This window comes from Antechinus flavipes, chromosome 2 (genome assembly GCF_016432865.1).
Source record: "Antechinus flavipes isolate AdamAnt ecotype Samford, QLD, Australia chromosome 2, AdamAnt_v2, whole genome shotgun sequence".
Classification (NCBI taxonomy): domain Eukaryota; kingdom Metazoa; phylum Chordata; class Mammalia; order Dasyuromorphia; family Dasyuridae; genus Antechinus; species Antechinus flavipes.
The window spans coordinates 148,221,248-148,246,864 of record NC_067399.1 but is presented as its reverse complement, the minus strand read 5'-3'; the positions used below and the strand labels follow the sequence as shown (position 1 = coordinate 148,246,864).

Sequence of the window (25,617 nt, the reverse complement as noted above, 5' to 3'; positions counted from 1 at the left end):
GTTCATCTGAACAAAGATTTTGCATTTTAGGGACCAAAAGCTCAATGAGATAGCACTGTGAAATAGAACCCAAGGGTATCTTGGATTCCATTAGTGAAGTAATGATGTTCATGATGAAGAAGGCAATAAGTAGTCCCAATGTACCCTGGCTTGATCAAACACATCTGTAGTATTGGATTCCGTTCTGAGAAACACACTTTAGAAAATACATTAATGAATTAGATGGTGCCCAAATAAAGGAAATAAGTCTCAAAATCATACCAGAAAAAGATTGGTGGGACTGGGATTGCTTACCTTGCCACACAACAATTAAGCACTTAAAGAAGTGTCATGTGCAAGAGGGATTAAACTTATTCCATATGTTTCCAGAGGACAGAACTAGATAAGAGTGCAGAGGATAGAGGATTGGATTTGGAGTGAGAAAGCTCTGAATTCACATTCTGCCTCAGCTACTTGCTTGCTCCAAAGTCCTAGGCAAGTCACTTAACTCAGTCTCATTTTTTTTTTCAACTTTCAAATGGGGATAATAATAGTACAAACCTCTCAGGATTATTGTGAGAATCATATGATATTCCATATATAAAGCACTTTGCTAACTTTAAAGCTTGATATAACTACTAACCATTATTGTGATGGAAGTTGAAGGGAGAATATTTCTATTTAATGTAAGGAAAAACTTTCTAACAATTAGAGTGATTCTAAAATTTGTTATTCATTCATTTCAGCCATGTATGTCTGACTCTTAAAGACCCCATTTGAGATTTTCTTGGCAAAGATATGGGAGCGATTTGTTATTTTCCTCTACAGCTTATTTTACAGATGAGAACCTCTGAGGCAAAAAGGGTTAAGTGACTTACCCAGAGTCACACAGCTAATAAGTGTATGACACCAGATTTAATTCAGATCTTCTCAACATTTCCAATCAGTGTTCTATCTGTTCTGTTTCTTAACTGCCTAGAACAGGAAAAGCTAGCTAGGCAGCATCAAAATAGGAAGTTAACACCTTTTGTTCTGCTTCAACTGCCCCCTGGTATTTCAGGATTATAGTTTACCCTTTCACTCAAGTAGAGAAGCAATAAAGCTTATCTCTGCTGCTCAGAGGTATATAAAATTGAAGAGCTGAGGAAAAGAGGAGGGAAAGGATTTGGGACTGTCTATAACTCTTGTATCCTGACCTTTTCTTAGAATATGTTCAGAGGTTCCTGGAACTGAACTCTAAAGCATGAGGATTTTAAATATCATGTACCTTTATCACCATTTTAAACTAAGGAAGTGTAATTGCAGAGAGCAGTTTGTCAGTAACAGGCAGAGGTGTGCAAGTAAATATTTAACAGCTAATTCTCCAAAAAGTGTACAAAGGATACCCTTTTAAGTTAAACCTACATGATTAATATTTTCTCCATCACTTTGTTAAGTCTAGACAATCAACAAAACAACAAATCAAGCCCAGTTTTGTAGCATATGAAATATAAAAGGTGTAAATGCTCACCAAAAATTTTAATAACTGTCTCTCTCAAGCCAATAGGAACTGACTCCAGCACACTTCTGACAGACTTATGGATGAATTAGGATGTTCAGATTTGGGGGAACACAGCCCCCCAAATACAATTCTTTAAATGCTTCATAAGGATAAAGGAGGAAAAGAGATAGAAAAACAGCCAGCAATGGAAACCTCTCTTTCGGTGTAGAAAAGTCCACTGGCCATTGACATCAATATTACAGGATTCTGACCTGACTGAACGTCTAGCCTTGACCTCGAAGGATCTCTAAAGGAGATCACAATGGAGGATGCCCACATATCTTCCCTATCACCATTTTCTAGTTCTCAGGTGATTTGAAATAGCCTATGAAAATAAATTTCTCTCATCAATTGCAAAGATCAGTTTGAAGGAACTGGGAAAGTTTAGCCTGGAGAAAAGGGAGGGAAGTGGAACCTGAAAGTTCTCTTTAAGTATTTAAAGGGAGAGAGTAGGCTTCTGCTCAGTTCTAGAATCAAGGCAATGGATAGAAGATTCAAAAAGGCAAATTTAGGCTTTTTATTAAGTGTGAAACTTCCTAACAATCAGTTAGCTCAAAATGCAATGGGTTGCCTCAGGAGAGTGAGGGTTCCCTCTACTGGAGGTCTTAATGATGACTTGTTAGGGAAGATGCAATAGAAATTATGGTTACAATTTGACCAGATGAGCACAATTGAATATAGATGAAGAAAACAGAGCTTCTCTCTAATGTGCTATTCTGAAAATCACACATGCCACTAGTGGGTTAAATGGGATTTGGCAAATGGTACCTGGCGACAATGACTACATTAATAAAACTCTGTAGACTATAAGATCAAATAGCTCAGTGGATAGCATGGCATTCCTTGAGTCAGGAAGACTCATCTTTATGAGTTCAAATTCACCTCAAATCCTTACTGTATGACCCTGGGCAAATCATTTAATTCTGCCTCAGAAACTGATAGGAAACTGAGCTGAAGAAAATGGCAAACCACTCCAGTATCTTTGCCAAGAAAATTCCTAATGGGGTCACAAATGAACTACACTATAAGCTCCTGGGGGCAGGGACTATTCCATTTTTATGTATCTTTGTGTTCGCAATACCTACCTACTTGCACATAGTAAGCACTTAATATTCACCAATTGAATTAAACTACAAAAAAAACCTGTTTCCAACCCTAATCCCAACAATCCATGAAGTATAATTACATTCCAGAGATAAAGCCCAATGTAATAAAAAGCACAATAATTTCATATTTAAAAAACCTTGAGACTGATGTCTTGACTCCATTTTCTATCTGTATGACCTTGTGCTCTTGGATGAGTTTTTCCCTACTCTTTGGGACTGTTTTCCATCTTTGTTTTTAAAAAATATTAAGTAGAGAGTTGATCCACATTAACTTTAAGGTCCCTTCTTGCTCAAAATCTTTTGTGCCCATTCACTTCATCTCAGCTTCATAGTGATCACAATAATACTTGGATTCCTTCAGGGTTGATCTGAGGAAAGTACTTAGAATGGGATCCTTTCTTGTATAGCAAATAATCTAGCTTCACTTTCTCAGAGCCAGGTCAGCTACTTCACCCTCTGGGGGTCCTAGGGTACCCCTGAGAGGTTGGGGTATTGGCTCAGGGCCATTTCTGATTTATTCCCACAGTTAGCCACCAATGACTCTTTCCCCAGCAATTTACAAATAAACATTAACTTTTGCAAAGGAATATTTGCTTTGAAGATGTAGTAAAAATAGATTTATCCCCAGCACCTAGTGTAGTTCACTCTCCCCTATACCACTTGAATCTCTCTGGATGGAGTGGGTTCAAACTTAAAGTTTCTCTATAGCAGTAACTCCCACCAAATTCACATTCAAATACTGAATTAAAATGTTCAGATATTAATACTTAATTAAGTTTCTGTCTCACCTATCTAGGAACTAGGTCCCAAACGCCATTCTTCATCTCAAGGTTTCAGTGTTGACCTGGCAACAAAGTCCAGAATGACCCTGCTTCTGGACTTCAGGTGTCTTACTCCACCTCTCAGTTTACAACCTCTAGTTCCCTTTACCTCAATCAAAAGAATAAATGCTAAGGCAAAGAATTGAGACTCATGAGCTACAAGTTAACTTCAGATGAGATACACCCAAGGTCTTTGTCCTTACAACATTACCTCTGATCTTTTACTGGAACATGGCGGGTTTAGAAGATGGACCACGTAGAAATATGAGGTTTTGGTTGACTAGAACCCTCTGAATGTCACCTTCCCCCAGTCCAGGTTCTGCAGTCAGAGGTTCTTCTTCACTATGTGATTAAGACAAGAATGAGTTAAGGAATGTCTACATATGCTCCAAAGTCTTGGTAGGGACTGCATCAACCAAGTATTCTGATAGACATAAGGACTAGGTCTATTGAATAGTCCCCCACTATATTTGAAATAAGAATCATTAAGCAAAATAGAACAACATGTTGGAAGTGCCTCAAAATGTCTCTTTGGATTGTTAAGAGGCAGAAGGTACTCTTCACCATCAGTCTTCTTCATTGATTGAAGTCTTGTCTTAATTTTTTTACATTATTGTGTCATCATATAAAATATTCTTCTTTGCATCAGTTCATGCAAGTTTTTCCAAGTCTTTCTGACCCACTTTCTTTCCAGTTCTTTGCTTCAAAAAATGTGATGCTACAAATATTTTGTACATATGGGTTTCCAAGGGTTTGCTGATAGATGAATGATTATCAGCTCTCTGACAGTGCACAACATACTTTTAAGTTTAATTTGCTCACACTGACTCAAATAGGCTCTCAGAACCCATTTGAACTGACTCTTCTAGCACATTCCCGTCCTTTTACTCTGTCTCTGACCTCCTTAAGGTACATGATTAGTAATAGTGTTTCTGTCCTTTAATGTAGAAGCTGCTAGGTTCTGGGTAATGCAACTCCTCAATATTTCAATTGTTTCTTTTTCTTTCTTTCTTTTCTCTTTTTTTCTTTTTCTTTTTTTTTTGGCTGAGGCAATTGGAGTTAAGTGACTTGCCCAAGATCACACAGCCAGGAAGTGTTGTGTCTGAGGTCACATTTGAACTCGGGTTCTGCTGACTTCAGGGCTGGTGCTCTATCCACTATGCCACCTAGCTGCCTCAACTAGGAGTTTTCAAACTCTCTTCTTCCTATATTAGAACTCTAATCCATTGATCCCATGACTCATAGTCCTCCACTGGTCTATGCAATATAGCATAATCTATACTCTCACCCAGCCCTGAGTCACCTCAGGGTCTTATGTTAGGTATTTTTCAGGCTTTCTTTACTTCAATACAAGTCCTCTATTCATTATTTCTCATGATTATGAGTTCCAATATTAAATATGAGGAAACGAGTCACAAAACCCATAAAAGAATTTCCCCTATTCCCACTGCTGTGTATCTCTTGGTTCTGCTCATTTCACTTAGATCTTGGACTTGACCCTAAAGTCTCTAAGATATATAGAGAATTGACTTCTCTGTTCGGGAAGAGAAAGCAAAGTCATAGAATGGTTTGGCTTTAAAGTGGAGAAATGAGAGCTGGACCTTCTCTAGACAACACTGCCATTTTACAATTTAAGACATGCTTCCAACTCTGTACTGATTTCTTTTTCTGTCCATTTCTTCTTCTTCTTTTCTTATTAATAAATTTTTATCTTCAAAACATATGCATAATTTTTCAATATTGACCTCCGCAAAATTTGTGTTCCAAATTTTCCCCTCCTTCCCCCCATCCTCTCCCCTGGATGGTAAGTAATCTGTTAAACATATTAAAATATATGTTAAATTCAATATATGTATACATATTTATACAACTGTCTTGATGCACAAAAAAAAAAAATTAAAAAGGAAAAAAATAAGAAAATAAAATGCAAGCAAACAACAGAAAGAATGAAAATGCTATGTTGTGATCCACCCTCAGTTCCCACAGCCCTCTCTCTGGATGTAGATGGCTATTTTCATCACAAGATCATTGGAACTAGTTTGAATCATCTCATTGTTGAAGAGAGCCACGTCCATCAGAACTGATCATCATATAATCTTGTTGCTTTGTATATTTTGGTTCTGCTCATTTCACTTAGCATCAGTTCATGTAAGTCTCTCCAGGCCTCTTGAAATCATTCTGCTGGTCATTTCTTATAGAACAATAATATTCCATATATGTATATGCTGATGGTTCTTAGATCTACTTATCCAGCCTTCTTATCTCTTGACTTCAACTAGCTGTTGGACATCTCAAATAGATATTAAAATAACTTCCTTCTTTTTACAAGAGATTATTACAAAGTATAGAGTCCTCTTCCCTTCATGGACTTACACTGATTCAGACTCTTTTCATTTCATACCTGGATAATTTCAATAATATTCTGACTGGTCTTCCTGCCTCAAGTCTTTCCCCACTCCAAGCAAATCATTTGTCAAACTGATCTTCCTGTTTGATGATTACAACTCTTTCTACCGAGCCAACCAAGATACCAGGGAACTGGTCTCCTTGCTGTTTCTCTCAAAAGACATTCCATCTCTAATTCCAGGCATTTTCTTTTTTTGAAAGGTTTATTGATTTTTTAGCCTTTATTTTATTCTTACAACTTATTCCCATTTCATGAGGTCTCTTATTAACAAAGTGAAACAGTTAAGAAACATTAATAATACAGTAATTTATCTGCAACTGCATGAAACATTTCACATCCGAACCTCTCATCTTTTAAAAAAAAATTAACAGAAATATACGTTCTCTCCCTCCTAACTCCATTCCATTAAAAAGAGAAAGAAATTCATTGTACCAAATATTCAATCAAGAAAAATTCTTATTGTGACTGTACAATACATATAAACAATACACACATATATACATACAATATACATATATACATAGACCAATTCAATAGTTTATACCAATTCAAATCAATTTAGACTGGTTCAAATCAATTCAGACCACTTTAAACTAGTGTTTTGCCTAAATTTTAATTACATAATTGTTACTTGGATGGCTGGTACTTAATTATGAACATCTAAATAACTAATGTGTGATTGTCCAACTGCCAAAAGCCTAATTGCTTAAGTTCCTATTTATTTAAATTGTCATTCAGTCCTTTTTCAATCCTGTTGGGACTCTCTGTGACCTATTTGGGGTTTTCTTGGTAAACATGCAAGAGGGGTTTGCCATTCCCTCTTTGGCTCATTTTACAGATGAGAAAACTGAGGCAAACAGGATTAAGTAACTTACTCAGGGTCACACAGTTAGTATCGGAAGTCAGATTTAAACTCAGGAAGATGAGTCTTTCTAACTCCAGGTCCAGCACTCTATTCAATGTATCATCTAGCTGCCTATAATGAATATAAGTGTATATGTATGTATTATGTATGTGCATATAGATTTGTGTATGTACAAATACACATGCACATTAACATGTAATTCTTATTAAACGAGGGCTTCTTTTCCTGAAGTAGGATGCTTGAATATTAGGATGTTCTTCCAAGAGAAACTGAGTTAGCACTCATTTGTTGAAACTTAATGGGAAAGCTATTAACACTTCTATCCAAATAAGGCCTCTATCCAATAGATTTTGAGTTCTCATCTGAGAAAACAGGTGAAGGTCATTCTCCTTTCAGTAATCTCCTTAATTAGCTAAAAAAAACTCCTGGGAATACTAAAGCAAAATTTGACTATTTATTACCTATTACTTGGAAGGAAGGGGAGGAAAAGAAGGAATGATTCAAAAAATGATTGAAATGAAAAAAAAAAATGAAACATTTTTAAAGCACAGAAGCACTTAAAAGGGGAAAAAAAAACTTTCAGAAAACAAATAGTACAATTTTGTTACTACCACTACTATTAGTGCAAAATTGTTACTACAATTTTATTAAATGTAATATACTTTAAAAAACCAAACTGTACATAACAAAGTTCAGTTTCATATATATAATCCTTTTCTTGTTTTTTTTTATAATGAAATATTCATATTTGTTAAGTTCAGGACAAAAAAAGAATTAAAATGAAAACAAACAAAAGAGAATCAAAGTCCCAGATCATTAAACCCCAACCATAATAAATTGTTAATACTACCTCCCAAACTACCAAGCAGCCTGTACCCTTCCTCTTATCATATGTATTATGTATGCCTGTACGTCTAGACGTATGAAAATGTTTTATATGAACATACATTTCCTATGTGTTATACATATGTGTGATAAAAACTGACATTTTAAGGGTTGAAAAGTACTTTCCAATTATTACTTCATTTTCTCCTACATATGTATGTGTTAATGAAGAAACAAAAGAAAGAGCATTTATTAAGTGCTTACCATGTGCTAAGCTGGGGATACAGACAAGTGGAAACCACCCCTGCTCTCATTCTAATAGGGAAAACAATACATAGGAAATTTCAGCGAGATGTTAGATGGTAAAGTCATAAGGAGAAAACTGGCTCCCTACTCTCTGACATCAGCAGGTCAGAGAGAACAAGGGAAAAGATTCAGGAGGTATGATTAAGGGATGTCACGCTGTGATGCACGTTGTCATACAATGGTCACCAAAATGTTCTTAAAGCCCTAGATCTCATATGCTTCATTATCTAGCCCAGAGCACAGAAGACTTCTTTAGGGACACACCCAATTCAAGAAAACCCAAACATACTAGAAAAGATACTCGGCAATACCAGCTCTCTGGAACCTATCATCATTCTCTACACTGAAGAGGCTGACTCACCTAGCTCTTGTTCTCTCCTTTAAATACAATTAATCTATGCCCAGAAAGTTACCAAATAAAGCATATCTTCTAACCCAGCTATAAACCCAATTTTTAGTCCAAAAGTGGAAACTAAAAGGACGTCAGTCTTCCTATTGGAGAATGGATAAATTGTGCTACATGAAATCACAGACTACTGTGCCATAAATAATGAAATATACAATTTCAGGGGAAGCTGGGAGAGCCTTTACGAATGGACACAGAGCAGAGTGAGCAGAACTAAGAACAATTTATACGATGATAACATCACATAGAAAAACAAATGTGAAAGGCTTTAGAACTCTGTTCAAAGCAATGATAAACCATATGTCTAATGAAATATGATACTCACCTCCTGACAGAGGTGATAATCAAAAACATTGAAAGGAACATTTTCTGGCATGACTCATGTTAGAATCTACTTCTCTGAAGGATTGCTTTTTAAGCTTTTTTTTTTTTTTTTTAATTTGCTCAGTAAGGTTGGGAGATAGAGAGACAGATTAATTGTTAAACGTATTCGTTATTTGAAAAATTTTAAATAACAATTAAAAAATGAACACAACTCAAGAAAACAGTAGTATAATTCTAACCTAGAAAACCAGCCCAGAAAACTTGCCAATTTCTACCTTATTGGTAGGTGAATTGACAGCGTTAAAAAGTATGATGCTCTCTTCAGGACCATTGTTCAGATTCTTTCTCCCTAGATCCAATAGTTTGGCTGTCCTGCCTCACTTAGGAAATAACCAAGAACTACACAAAAAGATGAAGAACCTCACAGGAAGATTCTGTTGACCTTCTCGGGGCAATAAGCTAAGAAAGCCAATCTTGGCTTAATCATACACAAAAATCAAAAAAACTAAGATGTGCTTCAATCGGTAGTTCACTCGGTTCATCTATCAGTAATCTACATCTACCAACACCAATTGCTGAATAAATGGACACCAATAGGCAGATAAGCTCAGGAGTTCCAGAAATACTAGCACACCATTCTCCCCCACCCAAGATCATTGGCCTTGCTTCCAGTCCAGACCCTCTAACCATCATCCAGGGAAGCAGCGCCTATGGAGAGGAGGCCAGACATCCCTAATTGCTGACCAGTTGTTACCTAGTTGATACATTTTCTCTTCTGAGTAATAAATAGCACATATATTCATGTTTTCCTTTTATGCAGCTACTGAAACTATACCTAATTTCCAGATACCATATTGGCAAAGTAAGCACAGGATCTCTAATGACACTATAGTATGATAAGACAATCATAACTTGGAGAGATAGCAAACAGTGGTTAGCCCTCTGCCCAGTCATTTCACTTTCACTGATGGCACTTCCTTCCCCTGTGTTACAGGAACAAGTGTGATCAACACATCTACCTCCCTTCCTCTGCACCTTAGCAGCACCTTTGGAAGATCTCCTGTGGACCAATCTGAGCTGAAACAGGGCGGAGGCTGTGCGCTACTCAATCCTGTCATCTATAACAATAGTGATGATGGCGATGATGATGGCAGCATTTATATAGTGCTTTCCAACTTTGCAAAGTGCAGTTCATATTACTCATTTGGTCCTCACAACAACCCTGTGAAATAGCTGGTATCATTCTTACCCCCATTTTATAAATAAGGAAATAGACAGAGATTTAGTGACTTGTTTAGGATTACATAAATTAGTGCTTGAGACAAGATTCCAACACAACTAGCTGCACCTAGCCACCTCGCCAAGTGACTCCGGCAAGGAGCTAAATATTGCAGGCCAAGTGGACTTCACGATCACACTGACTTCTGTGGTACACCAGAAAGATCTCTTGCTAGTTTGTTTAGTTTGCAAAATATCTGCCTTCCGGATATATCTAGTTTTGCCCCTTCTCCAGAAATGCTTCCCATCTCCAATCTTTGCATTTCCATTTTACAGTGCCAGCTTAGTGTCAAAATTAACCATCTTTACTATCTCCCTTATTTATGGTGAAATGACAGAGTTTGAGGGAGTTTTCAAGTGAATTTTGTAAAAATCAGAATCATGTTTATTTGGATAGTTAATTACAGTGTTACACTGAACTCAGAGATCTCACATGCTTTAAAAGGGGTGCTCCTAATTGCAGCACTTATAAGAATATCCAGAATTTAGAACTCAGTTTGTCAGCAAATTAAAGACTGAGAATTAACACCGAGAATTCCATATGAAGTAATAACAAAGAGTTGCATTCATTCCAACCACAGCTGTGCTATCCCCACCTGAGACAATCACTTTTTCCTTACTGAAAAGTTGAATTTCATGTCACAACATATTTGAGTCTTTTTGGTTGACCCCTTTTATGTCCCAATTCGGCTATAAGAGGGAGACAAAAGCTCAGGTTGCAGCTCTCTTTAAGTCTGTCCAAACTGATTTTTTCAGTCCTTGACTCTTCCTGACTTCATCCCAGTCTAATTTGGTATTGGGCACATCATCTTCAGGCTCAGGATCTTTTCTAATTGCTCCTTGAGGAGAGGCAACCACTATAGGCAGAGGACCACATTCCTCCCGGAACTCAACAACATGAAGACTTTTCTTCTCTGCCAACTGCTGATGAGTTTCCTATGCAAGACAAGAGAGAGAGAAAAAGCCAAGATGACTGAAATTGTGAAGGACAAAAATATGACAGGTCAATTTTATTACTAGTGAAGTATTAAATTTCAGGTACTTAAAAGACTAAAATAAAATTTAAAATTTCATATATGCTCCTCTTTATTGTTTTTGTGTATTGAAAGATTCATGTCTGTTCTTACATGAACTGATGCTAAGTGAAATGAGCAGAACCAGGAGATCATTATATACCTCAACAACGATACTGTATGAGGATGTATTCTGATGGAAGTGGATCTCTTTGATAAAGAGATCTAATTCAGTTTCAATTGATCAAGGATGGACAGGAGCAGCTACTACACCCAAAGAAAGAACACTGGAAAATGAATATAAACTGCTTGCATTTTTGTTTTTCTTCCTGGGTTATTTATACCTTCTGAATTCAATTCTCCCTGTACAACAAGAAAACTGTTCGGTTCTGCACACATATATTATATCTAGGATATATTGTACTATTTAACATGTAAAGGACTGCTTGCCACCTGGAATAGAGGGTGGAGAGAGGGAGGGGAAAAATCGGAACAGAAGTGAGTGCAAGGAATAATGCTGTAAAAAATTAACCTGGCGTGGGTTCTGTCAATAAAAAGTTATTTAAAAAAAAAAAAGATTCATGTCTGTTGATTAAGTTCCTAAGAAAAAAGAACATAAATACTCACATGAAGGAAGTTCCCACAAACAAGATGAAGGTCAGCAGTCAAGAATCATTACAATATTTTAAAGTACCATGTTTTTCACTACAATGAAACCTTCTTCACTTTGGGCATCCTTCTGTCCTAGATGCATGTGAGATGGGCAAAGTGGGAGACAGTAAAGACTAGGAAAGGAGAAGGGGAGTGAGTGCCTCTGGGTATTGGCATGTGTCTGAACACTCTCCAAATTCCATTGGATTTGGTATATAGACTTCTCTCCTCCATTACCAAGACATGTTAGAGTAATTTTATTAAAAAATAAAAACAAAAGGGCAGTGAGGTGGCACAGTGGATAGAGCACCAGCTTTGGAGTCAGGAGGACCTGAGTTCGAATCTGGTCTCAAGACACTTAATACTTTCTAGCTGTGTGACCCCAGGCAAAGATAATTAAGGTTGGGTTCAAATGAGTATGCATGCAAAGGGCTTAAAAACATTAAAGTGTTTGAGTCAGCTATTGTTATTAAATGTTTAATGGAAATTTGGTTTCTTCAAAAGATACACATAACTGCATTTTAGAAATCAAAGAAAAAATAGAGCAGCACTAATACTTATGGTTTATATGCAAAGCTACCAAAAGTGGCAAGTCCTCAGCTGAGTTTCTCACAGTTGGAGTTCAAGCAGCACTTAAAAAAATTACACAGTGAAAGGTCAATCTGGTGACATCACCACTACTGGGAAGGTGGTGGTGTTTATATTTATTGATATTTTGTTAAAATTTATAACAACAAAAATAAAATTTTAATTATATTCTCTGTGTGTATGTCTATATTTCTCTCAGAAGATAATGAATAAATAGCTTTTTATTTTCAAAATACATAGTTTTCAACACTCATCCTTGCAAAACTTTTGTGTTCCAAATTTTCCTTCCTTCCTCCCCCTCACCCTCTACCCCACAGACAGCAAGTAATCCAATACAGGTTTAAAATGTACAATTCTTCTAAACATATTTCCATATTTAAGATAATGATTTTTTAAGAGTAGAGATTCTCTTTGCAAGGTTTGCTGCAGAAATCCAAAGACTTCACTTACAGCTGCTAAGAATCAATCAAACTGGGCTCTCCCAAAAAACTGTGAAAATATAAGCTAACAAATAGATAACAGGACCAATTTTATTAGTTAAAATAAAACTAGCTTTTTTTTCTTGTATTTGTAAATTATACTAAAGTAAGAGGCATAGAAAGCTTGGATAAAAGGATCTGAAAAGGATACGATTTTTCCTAGTGGAGCAAATAACCATAGCTTACCCCAAAAGAAAAGAAACTTCCCTCAAAGGGCAGACTACTACAGAAAAGTATTCTGCAACTATTCCATGAAATATCTATTTGGGCCTATCTGAATGCATGTGAATAACTATTTGACACCCAGGTATATAGATTTAGGGTGAAAACACAATATTATTTTAAAATAACTAAACATACAAGAATAGTTTAACATGTGATTTTTATTTTGGTTCAGCCATGGTAGAGGGACCTCCAACTCTTTTTCCTTGCAGAACAGAACAAAGTTGGGGACAAGGGGAGGGAGGGAAAGAGAAAGGGAAAATTACTAAGTAACTAGGCCAGGGCTACATTGTATATATCAGAAAATGGGACTTGAAGGCAAGACTTCCTGACTTCAAAGTCAGCCTTCCATCCATGAGATTCTATGGATTTCCATAGAGATCCATCAAGCTGCCCCCTTGTAATCAAAATTATCAATACCTTCTTAAAAAGTAGTATTTTGACCTGGAAGGGAACCGTAAAAAAAATTTACCTAATCCAAACCCCTCACTTTACAGATGATAAAACAAAGTCTTTAGAACTTAAATGATTTGTCCAAAGCTGAATAACAGTCAAACTTTCACTATGTTTATAAACAATCTGCTGGCCAGGACTACACAGAGTGACATATACAGTTTTGTGCTACGTGCAAAAAAATTGTCATTTTAGTGTCAAAATAAATATGTATTGTTAGGTTTTGTTTTTATATTACCTAGAAATGCCCCTCTACCTAACAAAAAGTCATCTCCCATGATAGAAGAATTGACTACCAATCTTATTTAAAACCTCTGGCCAATTTAGATAAGAGAACAAGAGAAACGACTACCGAAGTATAACATGTGAATTAGTATTAACTTCATGAATGCCAATAATGACAGCTGAACATTATGATCTCACTAATTATAATGAAAACAATGAATACAATCCAAAATTTTCAGATGATCTTAATATCATATGTACCTACCTGTTTTGATAATGCATGGAAGAGCCCTCTGGTTATATTAATTAAATTGACAGATCCAGTAACTTTTGCATATAAATCTTTAATTCCAATTAGTCTACAAATTGTAATAATGGCTCGATGACAATGAAGACCATAACCTGGAAAACAAGAAATAAGAAAATGATATGTCTCTACATAAAATCACAAAGTTTTTGCAAAAGCAATGAAGTTAGAATTAGAAGGGAAAAAATGTTTGCAGCAAATTTCTCTAATAAAAGTTTGATAGTCACAATATATAAGGAATTAAATCAAGTATCCAAGAACAAGAGCCATGTTTGAGTAAGATCAAAGGCTATAAACAGGCAATTATCAAAGGAAGAAAATCAAGCCACCCACAAGCATATGAAAAAATATACAAATCACAAATAATGAGGGAAATGCAAAATCAAACTCTGAGCTTTTATAGGACAAAAAGGGGAAATGACAATAAAGTGACTGTGAAAAAATATATCACTTCATATAAAATATTCTTCTTCTATTATACAATGTATGTGCAGATACTCATTTTGTTTAGTGTTTATCAAATTCAGAATTGTGTATGTGAATGGAACATTATGCCCTCTCAGGCATAAATATAAACTTGCCCCTTAAAATGTGTTTTACATAATAATTATTAAAAAAAAATTGTGTATGTATGGAATTATAAATTATCCTTTCTTACTCCTCAGCATAAATATGAACTTGACCCTTAGAATGTGACTACTTTACAAAGCAATTCTTAAAAAAAATTTTATATATATATACACATATACATATTGCATAGGCACACACACATAAATATACATATATACATACATGCATACAAACATAACTTTTTTTTCAATTCCTAAAAATAGCTTTGGGAAAAGGCATCAAAACAGAGTCAAAGGCAATATTTAGAGCGAAGAGGACTGGGTTCCTGATTCTATTTACTCCCTGTGTGCTCTGAGGCTGAAAATCACTTAATTCCTCTGAGCCTCAGTGTCCTCATCTGTCCTCTAAGGTACGTACTTTGAAACTCCAGATTTATGATTGAAATAGAAAAGACAGCAAAGTTTCATAAATGGAATACTTTAGGCTACAAATGAAACTCTAACATTCAAATATATAAAGGACTAAATCTTGAAGTCCAGATATAAAAATACTTTTTACAATGACAAAAATAATGGTTTTTGTTAGATATGTTGGTTTTTTAATTGGAATTTTAAAATGTAATTAAGGCAATAAAGCATGTTATACTTTATTTTCCATTTCTTTAATGAAACAGTTCCAAGTTATATAATTCATAAAATACCATTTCATTAATGCTCACCAAAAAAGCCTTCAAGATTTATATATCAATATTACAATGAAATTTTTTTTTTCTTTTCCAGATACCAGTCATACCTCTTTGAAAGGTGCTGTACAAAACATGAACCATTCTGTGACCAACTTGGCAATGAACTTTAATTTTTACATTACAGATCCAGAGTCTGTCACTTGTAGCCTCTGAAGCAATAGCCTCCACTCTCACAGTCTTTGAGAACGCAGGGTCATTCTAAGTCACAATATAATCACTCCATGAAAAGTAGTGAGGTTGAAGATAGAACTCTTACTTCTTAGGGGCAGCAAGATGGCACAGTGGATAAAGCACTAGCCCTGAAGTCAGGAGGACCTGAGTTCAAATGTGGTCTCAGACACTTAACACTTCCTGGCTGTGTGACTCTGGGCAAGTCACTTAACCCCAACTGCCTTAGGGAAAAAAAAAAACCCTCTTACATCTTACTCTTTCAAGCCCATCTATCCATTTAACTGTTGTCTCTACTTTTGTAACACATATTCTCAGAAGTAAACTTAGAATTACATCTTTTAATATTTTCTCAATTGCTGATTGATGATAATGGCTCTATACACAAGTCCATAGCTTGAAATTATCCTCATTATTTTCAAAGTCTCAAACCTTCTTATTTTTAATTTAAAATGTGCTGTTGAGTTATTGTTTTGGTGAGGCAAGAGGTTGAGAGGAGTGTGAATTTTAAAAAATTCTATCAAAATATATTCCAAATTGGCCACAAACATCATTGTACAACTCAGATTAGTTATTTCATTTCCATGAATCTCTAATTTTACTTTCTGAAGTCATTCATTTTTTAAATACCTCTGGGCTGCTTCTTCATCCTGAGATGTGTTTTCTTAAATGTTAAAGAAATATCATGGTAAACTAGAATAAAAAAAGAGTGAGGAATTAGATACAGGTCTACAGTATCTATAACAAAGACAAAAATTAAATGATTGTTACAATAGCCTTATAAATATTGACTTACACACTTACAAAATGAATAAATATGAGGCAACTATTCAATGCTAATTAGAGAAGAAGTTAGAAGAGAAATACTAGAGGTGTATGGGTGGGTCTGTTTAAGAAATTGCTCACAGACACAGAAGCCATATTTGCTTATAGTTGAGAACAATGTAAAGGAGGGGCATAGGATTAAAGGGTATCCAGGAGAAAGAATAAGATGTGGCCTAGTCATGCTGGGGCCAATGGCCAACAAGGAACCCAAAACACAAAGTTTCTCATGTTTCCTCTAAGAGCTGCTATACCCGGGAAATCTACTAGGAAGAGGACTGAATTTGGAGCCAAAGAACCTGAGTTTGAATCCTGACTCTTCGTGAATGTGAGTTATCATATATAAGACCTGATGGCCTCTATGGTGCCTTTCAGCTCTCAAATTTGTGACCTTTCTGGCCTTCTGTGGATACTTACACAGTATCCACTGTGGGAATGAAGGGAGAAACAGAAGTGCAAAATCTACCAGTCTATCTAATTCTTTTCTGTATTAATTAATTTTTTTCCTTTAAAAAAAAAGACTAATGTTCAGTGTTGATATATAGTCAAAGTAGGAACAGAATGAGAATGGATTTTTATGGTGATGTAATGGCTCAGAAAGTAACTCATAACTCTGAAAAACTCCAAAGTTTTCACAAAACAATCTGTGAAAGTTCCAAATTTAACCCCAATTAATAACAGCAACTCACAGGATATTTTTTTTATCCAAAACAAAATTGAATATTTGCAAATTCAAGAATCTTACTGAAAGATTTCCAAAAACATTACACTTTCAGATAATCTCCAAAAGTTGAATTTTCTTTGTGTTCTTTAGTTGTTTCAGTAATTTCTGACTAATTGTGACCTCATTTGGGATTTTCTTGGCAAAGATACTAGAATGGTTTACCATTTCCTTCTCTAACTCATTTTACAGATGAAAAAACTGAGGCAAAGAGGAATAAGTGACTTGTTTCACACAGTATCTGAGGCCTGGACTCAGGAAAATGAGTTGTGTGACCCTGGGCAAGTTCCTTAACTCTGTTTGCATCAGTTTTCTTATCTGTGAAATGAGCCAGAGAAGAAAATGATAAACTACACCATTATCTGCCTAGAACACCCTAAATGAGTTCACAAAAAGTTGGACAAAAGGATAGCACCCTTATAATAGATTGACCTAGATGTATGAATCAATCAACCAACAAGTATTTTTTAAATTCTTAGTATGTTAAACAATGTTCCTAACTGCCTAAGTACCAGGTACTGTGCTATACACAACAAATACAAAGAAAAAAAAAACAAAAACAAAAACAAAAACCAAAAAAAAAAAAAAAAATAGAGTCCCTGACCTGAAGCAAATTACATTCTATCAGGAAAAATAGGCACATATCTAAACACAAAATCCAAAAATAATCACTACAAATACAAGGTATCTTTGAAGGAAAGAGTAGAGGGGAAAATGAGGAATGGGAAGGCACTAAGCAACTGGAAGGATCAGAAAAGGCCTCCTGCAAAAGGCAGCACTTGAAGCTTTAAAATTACCTAGGAGTTCTAAAGAAGGATAAGATTGGGAAGGAGACCAAGCAGTTATCAAGTACCCACTATGTGCCAGTACTAAACATTTTACAAATATTAATGTAGGGAACATGCTGGCCCCTAACCCTGATTCCTAGGTTACCTTATGAAAATTATTAACATAAGCATTTTTCTCAAAACACTAACATAACTGTGTTTACATTTGCTAAACCCACAGAAGGAACACTTGCCCAGCAAATTGTTCCTTGAACCCAGATAACCCAAATAATCAAGTTGCTGTTTTGACTAACTGCCTTTAACAGACCCTGTGGCTGAGCTACTGCCTGAAAAAGATTCTGCTTTTAGCAGCCTTAGTAAGACTAATATGGCTTAGAGCCAAAATTATGGTATACAAGCTTTCTTCTCCTTGACCCTAACTGCCAATGAGTTACCTATGCTATTTGGCCTGCCCACTTTGGTGAAATAAAGCTTTGACTTAAAAAGAATCCTGTGCAAGTGGTTCTCACTACTTGACTCTGAACCAAATACTCTCCCACAGCTTAAGAGGCTGAAGTATGGAGGAAGCAGTCCAGGAATGAAGAGCAAACACCACAAAGACATGGAGGTGGGAGACAGAATGCTGTCTTTGAATATCAGCAAGAAAACCAGACTGGCTAATTCCAGAAAGCATGAAGGGAAGTTATATATAATGAGGCTGAAAATATAGGTTGGAGCCAGAAGGATTTTGCATACTGTTAAGAAGGAGTCACAGAAGCTTTCTGAATATGAATAATATAATCAAATGGGTTTTTAGAACATCCCTATGTGGAAGATGCAATATAGAGAAAAGAAATAAGGTAGGGATAACGCTTAGGAGGCTCCTGCAACACTGTAGACAAGAAGTATAAGTGCCTGAAATAGAGGATGGGAATGTAAGTGGAGGAATCGATTTGACAAGGGACTAAGCTAACAGAGTCAGGAGTGTATAAAACAGATTAAGAGATCACTAATAGCATTAAAGCAGGGCTGCTTAAACTTTTTCCACTCATGACTACTTTTTATCCCAGGAAATTTTTAAGTGACCCCAGCTATGTAGGCATATAAAATAAGTATACAAATCAATCATTTACTGATAATAAATCATAATTTTGCAATCCCTATATTTAGTTATGAGACCCCATATGGGATCAGGAATCATGGATTAAGAAATGGGCTTTAGAGAATCGTTTCAATTGAGTGATGAGGCTGGAAACTATATTGCAAAGAATTAAGAAATGAGTAGGAAGAGAGGAAATAGGAGTGCTGAAGTATACAGCTTTTTCTGGGAGTTTAATAATGAAAAGGAGATATAGGATGATGAAAAATCAGTCAACCAATCAACAAGCATTTATTAAGCATGTACTGTGCCAGGCACTGGTAATAAGGATACAAGTCCTTGCCTTCAAAGAGCCCAAATTCTAATTTCTCACTCAACAATCATGAGCAGCTGGCCAAGATATAGTAAATACTAAGTACATGGAAGGCATTCAATAAATATAGTACTAACCATTCCATGATATTAACTAAGAGAGAATTCTACCTCAACAGTAATATTAAACAAAGAAATCTTATTTAATAATTGCATATAATTCTGCATAATCTTTAGAATAAAAATTATAATGCCTAGGTACCAAGGGTTAGCAGTACATACTTGTATGGTCTTCATATCTTTCTACGTAATGCAAATAATGAATTGCTCTATTCTTTGCCTAAAAAAGAACAAGAAAAAAAATTTAATTTTGATATGATTTATGTTTACTCAGTATTTTTATAAATTAGTGATTTCATCTCTTTAAATGTGCTTATCATAAAATTTTGAAAACAGCTATTTATGTGATAAACATAATGACCTTTCTATTAAGTCCACCAGATATATCTTGCATAAAATTTTATGGTCATTAGAATGTCTAATGTGACTCCAATTCCTTAAGTATTCAAAAAAAATAAGAAATTTACATACTTTTCTAAAAGCATTGACCCGATCAGGGGCTTTTCCCACAGCAAAACCTGTACAAAAGAAAAAGCAAAAAACCATTAATAAAAAGATACATTCTCAGCACACACAAATAGCTTTTACTTTATCTCATTGCTTTACTCCAACAGAACAATATAGAAAATGTGGGATTCCTGGGCCTCTATGGATATCAGATTATGCAAATGGTGAATATTTCTTGAATTTCAAAACTGAATTAAAATAGATTATAACAGTAGGATTGAGGCACAAAATTATTTTCCATTAATCAAAAGATATCGTTAAGCTAAAAGATCAGATGAAGACATCTGATACATCAGAAAAGAATCATAAATTTTCAAAAAAGACACATATATTCAAAAAACCATGAATAGCCAATATTCCCATATGAAATTCAACCCTAAGTTAACCAGAAAATGAAATGAAATGTCTTTGAATTAATTTGCATTTTGCTATGGTGTCCGAAAAGCAGTAATATGAGACAAAAATAAATCTTTTTATTTGTGAAAAATAAGTAATGGAGAGGATAAAGTATGATAGAAAAATTTTAAAGTCACACATAGAAAAAAGTATTTTTAAATCAATTTTTGATCAACATGTAAATGGAAACCTTTAATTTTTATAAATCTCAAAATACCATTATTCTATGCTACAATTATGTAAAAAGTGAGAATTTTTTTTTTTTAAGAAAAGAAGAAATATGTGATCTGGTAAAATAAGCTGCCTTAGTATTTAAGAACACAAAGCATATTTTCAGGACTTTCATTGCTCTTATAAGGGACAAAGACAGGTAATGATGAAGGACTGAAACAGTTAAAAACCAACATCATCTGGTAAACTACTATGTCTCCCAGAGCACTGGTCACAAATGGCTATTTCCCAGCATGTTCTGATATAGCATCATCAGACCATACTCACCTGCAGCTCCTTTTCCATTCCCAACTACAACGAGGGCCCGCACAGACTTCTTTCTTCCTTCTTTTGCTGTCATGTTAAAAACACTTCTTATCTGAAAAACAAAAGGCTTCATGTACATTGTGCTTGGTGATATGCCATGTTCAGGGCTTGTGCTTTGAGAAGGACAAGAACTGAGCAGGATGAATTAGAGTGGACAGAGACATGAGGCAGGAAGGGCTCAAGTTTTTAGATACTCTACTGTCTCATCATCCCTCCTCTATTTCTCTAATCATCACAAAGGATACTATCTCCTATCTTGGTGCTTTTTGCAAAAGCTTTGGTGCTTTTCCATGTCTAGAATACACTTGTTCCTCACTTCTGATTCACAGAATCTGTCTCTTTAATACCCACTTAAAAACATTTTTATACAAAACTTTTTCTGATCCTATTAGTGCCCTTCCTCCCAAATTGCTTTGTACTATTTGTATTTATGATCTTCCTATTTATTGTATGTATGTATTTATATGCATACATACACACACTTATAATAATCTTCCCAATTGAAATTATCTGCCCAATTACAAGGTCCTTGTAAGTGGGCATTATTTCATTCTTTTAAGACATGCTCTCTCTGGATCAGCGCTGGGGAATGCTGAGGAACTGCAGGCAATACTGAGCTGAAAGTTAGATACAACAACCTCTCATTTCTTGAGCTCTGTAAGTTCACAATTTTGTGTGGCCTGCAAATTATTTTAGAACTATCCAAATGGCCCTTGGCAGAAAAAAAAAAATGTTTGCCCACTCCTGCTGGTAGACAGACAGATCTATCTATCTGTCTATCGAGAGAGAATGAAAATGAATTTTACCGGAACCAGCCTCTCAAAGTTCTATTTTGGACCTTTTTTCTCTTTTTTCTTTACCCCTTAGGACAAGACCATAGATCCAAAAATTACCTTAGAGACCAATTATCCAAAGCTGTCACTTTACAAAAGAAGAACCTGAGACCTAAGAAGGTTGTGTCACTTGCCAGGGCCACAAAGGTGTTGCGCACAGAGATGGATGTGCCCGTCCTTGTCCTCCCTTACTGATCACTTACTGTGATTTTTCCCACATATGTGACTTCCCCAGTCTCTCCTGAATTCTAATCAACCATGAACTGTTTACTGGATATCTCCCCCATCATGTCCCACAGGTATCACAAATGCAATATGTTCTATTTAACATATAAAGGACTGCTTGCCATCTGGGGGAAGAGGTAGAGGGAGGGAGGGGAAAAACCACAACAGAAGTGAGTGCAAGGGATAATGCTGTAAAAAATTACCCTGGCATGGGTTCTGTCAATAAAAAGGTTAAAAAAAAAAAAAAATCCTGGGGGAAAAAAAAAATACAAATGCAATGTGTTTAAAATAGAATTCATTATGTTTCCTTCAAAAGCAATCCTCTTAAATTTCCCTATTTAGGTTGAAGACATCCATCCTTCTTGTTATCCAGATTTACAAGCTCAGTGTCATTCTCAACTCTTCACTTTCTCCCACTCCTTTCCCATCAAATCTAAGTGCCATGTCCTACTGAATTTACTCTCACTGTATCTCCACCATGTGTTCCTTTTCCTCCTCTCACACGGCCACCTCTTGTCTAGAATGTACAAAAGTCACCCAACTAATCCCCTTCCATCCAACCTCTGCCCCCTCCGATCCACCCAGTGCTGGTGCTGGAGTCAGAATACTGACTGTGCCTGTGGCTTCAGGTACTTACTAGCTATGCACTTCCATGTTTTTAATTGCAAAATTCTGACGATAACAGTACCAACCCTGCATGTGAGGATCAAGTGACATGATAGCATAGAGATCTGACCAAGATGCCTGACACACAGTAGGCAATATGTAAATGCTTATTCTCTTACACTGTCTCTTCCTATCCTCAACAGAGCTGCCACCCAGATGTTCCAAAAGCATAGCTGATCAGGTCACACGACTCATTGCTGCTAGGATTAAATTCAAACTCCTCCAGCTTTAAAACCAGTACATAATAACCTCAGCCTACACTAGGCACTTATTACACACTATATCACTTCATGCACTCGGCAGCTTAGGACAACTGGTTTCAAACATCCCATTTTGTGTCCCTGCCACCCAGAGCCACCACGCAGCTTGGAAAGTAGCCTCCCTTTACTGCTGCCTCTTAAAATCCCATTTCCTTCAAACCCCATCATGTCCCAGCTCCTCCACAAGGGCTTTCCTAATCCTTCTGGTATTAGTGTTTTAGCCCCCAGATAATCTTGTACATATTGTGTATTTACTTAAATATGTATTATTTCCCCCAACTCTTCTTGAAGGTAAAAATTGGGTCACTGCATCTTTGATGCTTATAAGGCTTAGTGTGTGGTACACATTTGGAGCTTTAAAAATACTTGACAAATAAAAGCTTACCTCAAGTATTCTGGTATCAAAATCTTCATAAGTTTCTGGTGAGATAAAAGAAGACATTTATATAAATCTGCTTATATAGTTCTCATTCTAAATCATTATTCCTACTAGGAATCAATCTTGAAAAATGTCCATGAAGCAGGAAATAAATTTAGAGATCATCAAGAAGTTCATTTATCTTTACTATTTGCTCATTTCTTTTTGCTTTCAAGGTTAGGCCCTTCTCCAAGGGAGGCTGTTTAAACTTTTCAAGACAATTCCCCTCTTGAAAGGTCTCATATGTACAGAAATCAAAGACTGGAACAGAAAGAGACCTTAGAGGTCATCCAATCCAACTTCTCTCATTTTGTGGATGAACAAACCAAGGACCAAAGTGATTTTCTTGGGATCACAGTTTCTAATAGTCTGAGGCATGATTCAAATCCAGTCTGAGTTCAATATTCTATCTGTTACAGTCTACTTCTTCTACATAAGCATTTAGCCTCATCTGATTGTGCTCTTGAGCTGGCAGCTTGAGGAAGCATGAATTCTCTTTCACAGAATTATGTTTTTAAATATATAAGACAAAATACAGAGTGTGGAAAAAGTGAACAAAATTACTTTCCCATATGAATCCCCAAGACCTTCTTCAGCAAGTTTCCTAAAGTAAGCAGCTTCCATTCGGTTTCCTTTCCTTCCTTGCCTTAACATTCCTATCCACCCCATTATCTTCCCCTTCTTTTTTTAAAAACATCCCTATTTCTTGGCGTTCTGTCTTGCTCATCTGTTAAATGACCCTAGTAAGAACAGCTACAACAGCCAGGGTCCCTCAGTTTCTGAATTCTGAATCTGAAGGGACAGTCTCCTTCCTGTCTGGCCCAACCAAGAGATTTCTTTGATTTAGTTAAACAAGCTATATTCAGACAGTAACTCCCTTATGTATCTCATAACTAATAAAAGACCTTTTTCTCCAACCAGTGAACAACACCTTTTCATGTCAATACTATGTTTAACAAAGATCCATCTTTCTTTTCTTTATTCATACAATGATATACTGAATAATGTTTAGTTTATGAATATTGGCCTAACCTCATTTTTCAAACATAGAAGAGAACTGAGTCAAATTTATAAAACATAAGAGCCATGCTGCAATTGATAAATGACCAAAAGATATGATCTATGTCCAAAGATGTATATCCTTTGACCAACAACATCACTAATAGGCATGGTTCTCAATAAGAGATTTTAAAAAAGGAAAAAGATCCATATGTACCAAAAATATTTATAGCAGCTCTCTTCGTAGGGTAAAAATCTGGAAATTGAAGGGATGCCCATCAATTGAGGAATGGCTGAATAAATTGTGGTATGTAATTATGATGGAATAATGTTGTTTTATGGGAAATGATAAGCATCCATCTCTCTCCCATTTTATTTTCTAGCTCTTCCTCACATGTGCCTTAGTCTAAACAATAGGTATATTCAGGACAATCTATCAGGACAAAAATTTCAGTGGCTAATTTTTGTTGTCATTTTAAAGAGACCTGAGTTATCTCCACAAAAGCCTTTCTAAATTTTAAGAGAAAAGTTAAGATTTTATAAGTTATCCCTTTCAGGGACTGGTTAATACTGACTATAAACTAAAATAGCAAAACACATCCATTTTACTGTTCTATTTACTAAATTTATGATCTTGGGCAAATAATCTAACTCTCCTAGGCCTCAGTTTCCTCATCATTAAAATGAGAAAGTTAGAACAGACTTTATTTGAAAAATCTTCCAATCCTAAAATTCTGTGATGAATACATACACAAAGTGAAGGGAAGAAATCTATTTAATACAAGGTCTATTTTAAAAGATATTCAAAACTGGCCAACTATCTTCAAGAGTAAGAAATACTAGTGTGTAAGGTTTAACAACATAATTATTTTCTTAAAATGAAAACTTAAAATGAAAGTGATTTTTAAATTTCAGAAGTAAATACATTCCTTGTTTCATAAAGGTAAACCTATCCTATGACAAAAACAAAAAGAGATATCATTACCTCCATTAGGACCAGGATCTGGGGGTCCTAAACTGATTCCTCCCCAAGAATTTCCACTCCAACCTCTTCCCCGTTTAACCTTCTTTTTCTTCTTTTTGTCCCATTCATCTCTCTGCTGGATCATTTCAGCATGTATCTTTTCCTGTTCTTCTTTGCTTCTTTGGACAACTCCTTGAATTACCCCTTGTTTTAAAACAGGGGCATTCAAACCAGGCCAGAGAAAACCAGAACGTCCTTAAGATAGAAAAGAAAATTATTTGCATTATAACTAAAAATCAATTTTTTGAATTGCTATAGTAAATCAATTAATCAATCAATGAAATATTTATTAAGCTTCTACTATGTGCCAGACATCATGGAAGGAGTCAAGGATACAAACAAAAAAACGTAACAATTCCTACTCAGAAGGAACTTACGTTTTAATGGAGAAGACAATACATATCTATAAACATAATATAAATAAAAAGGTAATAAATGTGGATAAAGACAAGGTAGTTAAATACATGGTAGCTGGGAGGGAAGGCACTAGCAACTGGTGGACTCAGGAAAAGCTTTGTAGAAGATGGTCCTTAAGCTGCATGTTCAAGTAATCATGGAATCCTGTGAGGCCGAAATAGGGAGGTTGTACAGCACAGACAGGTAGGACAGTCAGTGCAAAGACAGAGAGATGAA

General features: G+C 35.6%; 1 protein-coding gene across 2 annotated transcripts in view; it reads right to left on the bottom strand.

Annotated features, from left to right (window-relative positions):
- Nucleotides 1-10,219: 10,219 nt before the first annotated feature.
- The window catches only part of MRPS5 (mitochondrial ribosomal protein S5), a 29,144-nt gene continuing 13,746 nt past the window's right edge, over nucleotides 10,220-25,617 (bottom strand). The window contains exons 5-12 of one of the 2 annotated variants that reach the window (XM_051975789.1): nucleotides 24,946-25,179; nucleotides 22,929-22,963; nucleotides 20,521-20,611; nucleotides 19,591-19,637; nucleotides 19,282-19,339; nucleotides 15,909-15,971; nucleotides 13,754-13,890; nucleotides 10,220-10,793 (exon numbers count right to left, since the gene is read on the bottom strand). In XM_051975789.1, the coding sequence (XP_051831749.1) occupies nucleotides 10,569-10,793; nucleotides 13,754-13,890; nucleotides 15,909-15,971; nucleotides 19,282-19,339; nucleotides 19,591-19,637; nucleotides 20,521-20,611; nucleotides 22,929-22,963; nucleotides 24,946-25,179 (890 nt within the window). In that variant the 3' untranslated portion in view covers nucleotides 10,220-10,568. Of the gene's footprint in view, nucleotides 10,794-13,037; nucleotides 13,255-13,753; nucleotides 13,891-15,908; nucleotides 15,972-19,281; nucleotides 19,340-19,590; nucleotides 19,638-20,520; nucleotides 20,612-22,928; nucleotides 22,964-24,945; nucleotides 25,180-25,617 lie in introns of those variants that run through there. The other variant, XM_051975790.1, reaches the window with a different exon arrangement.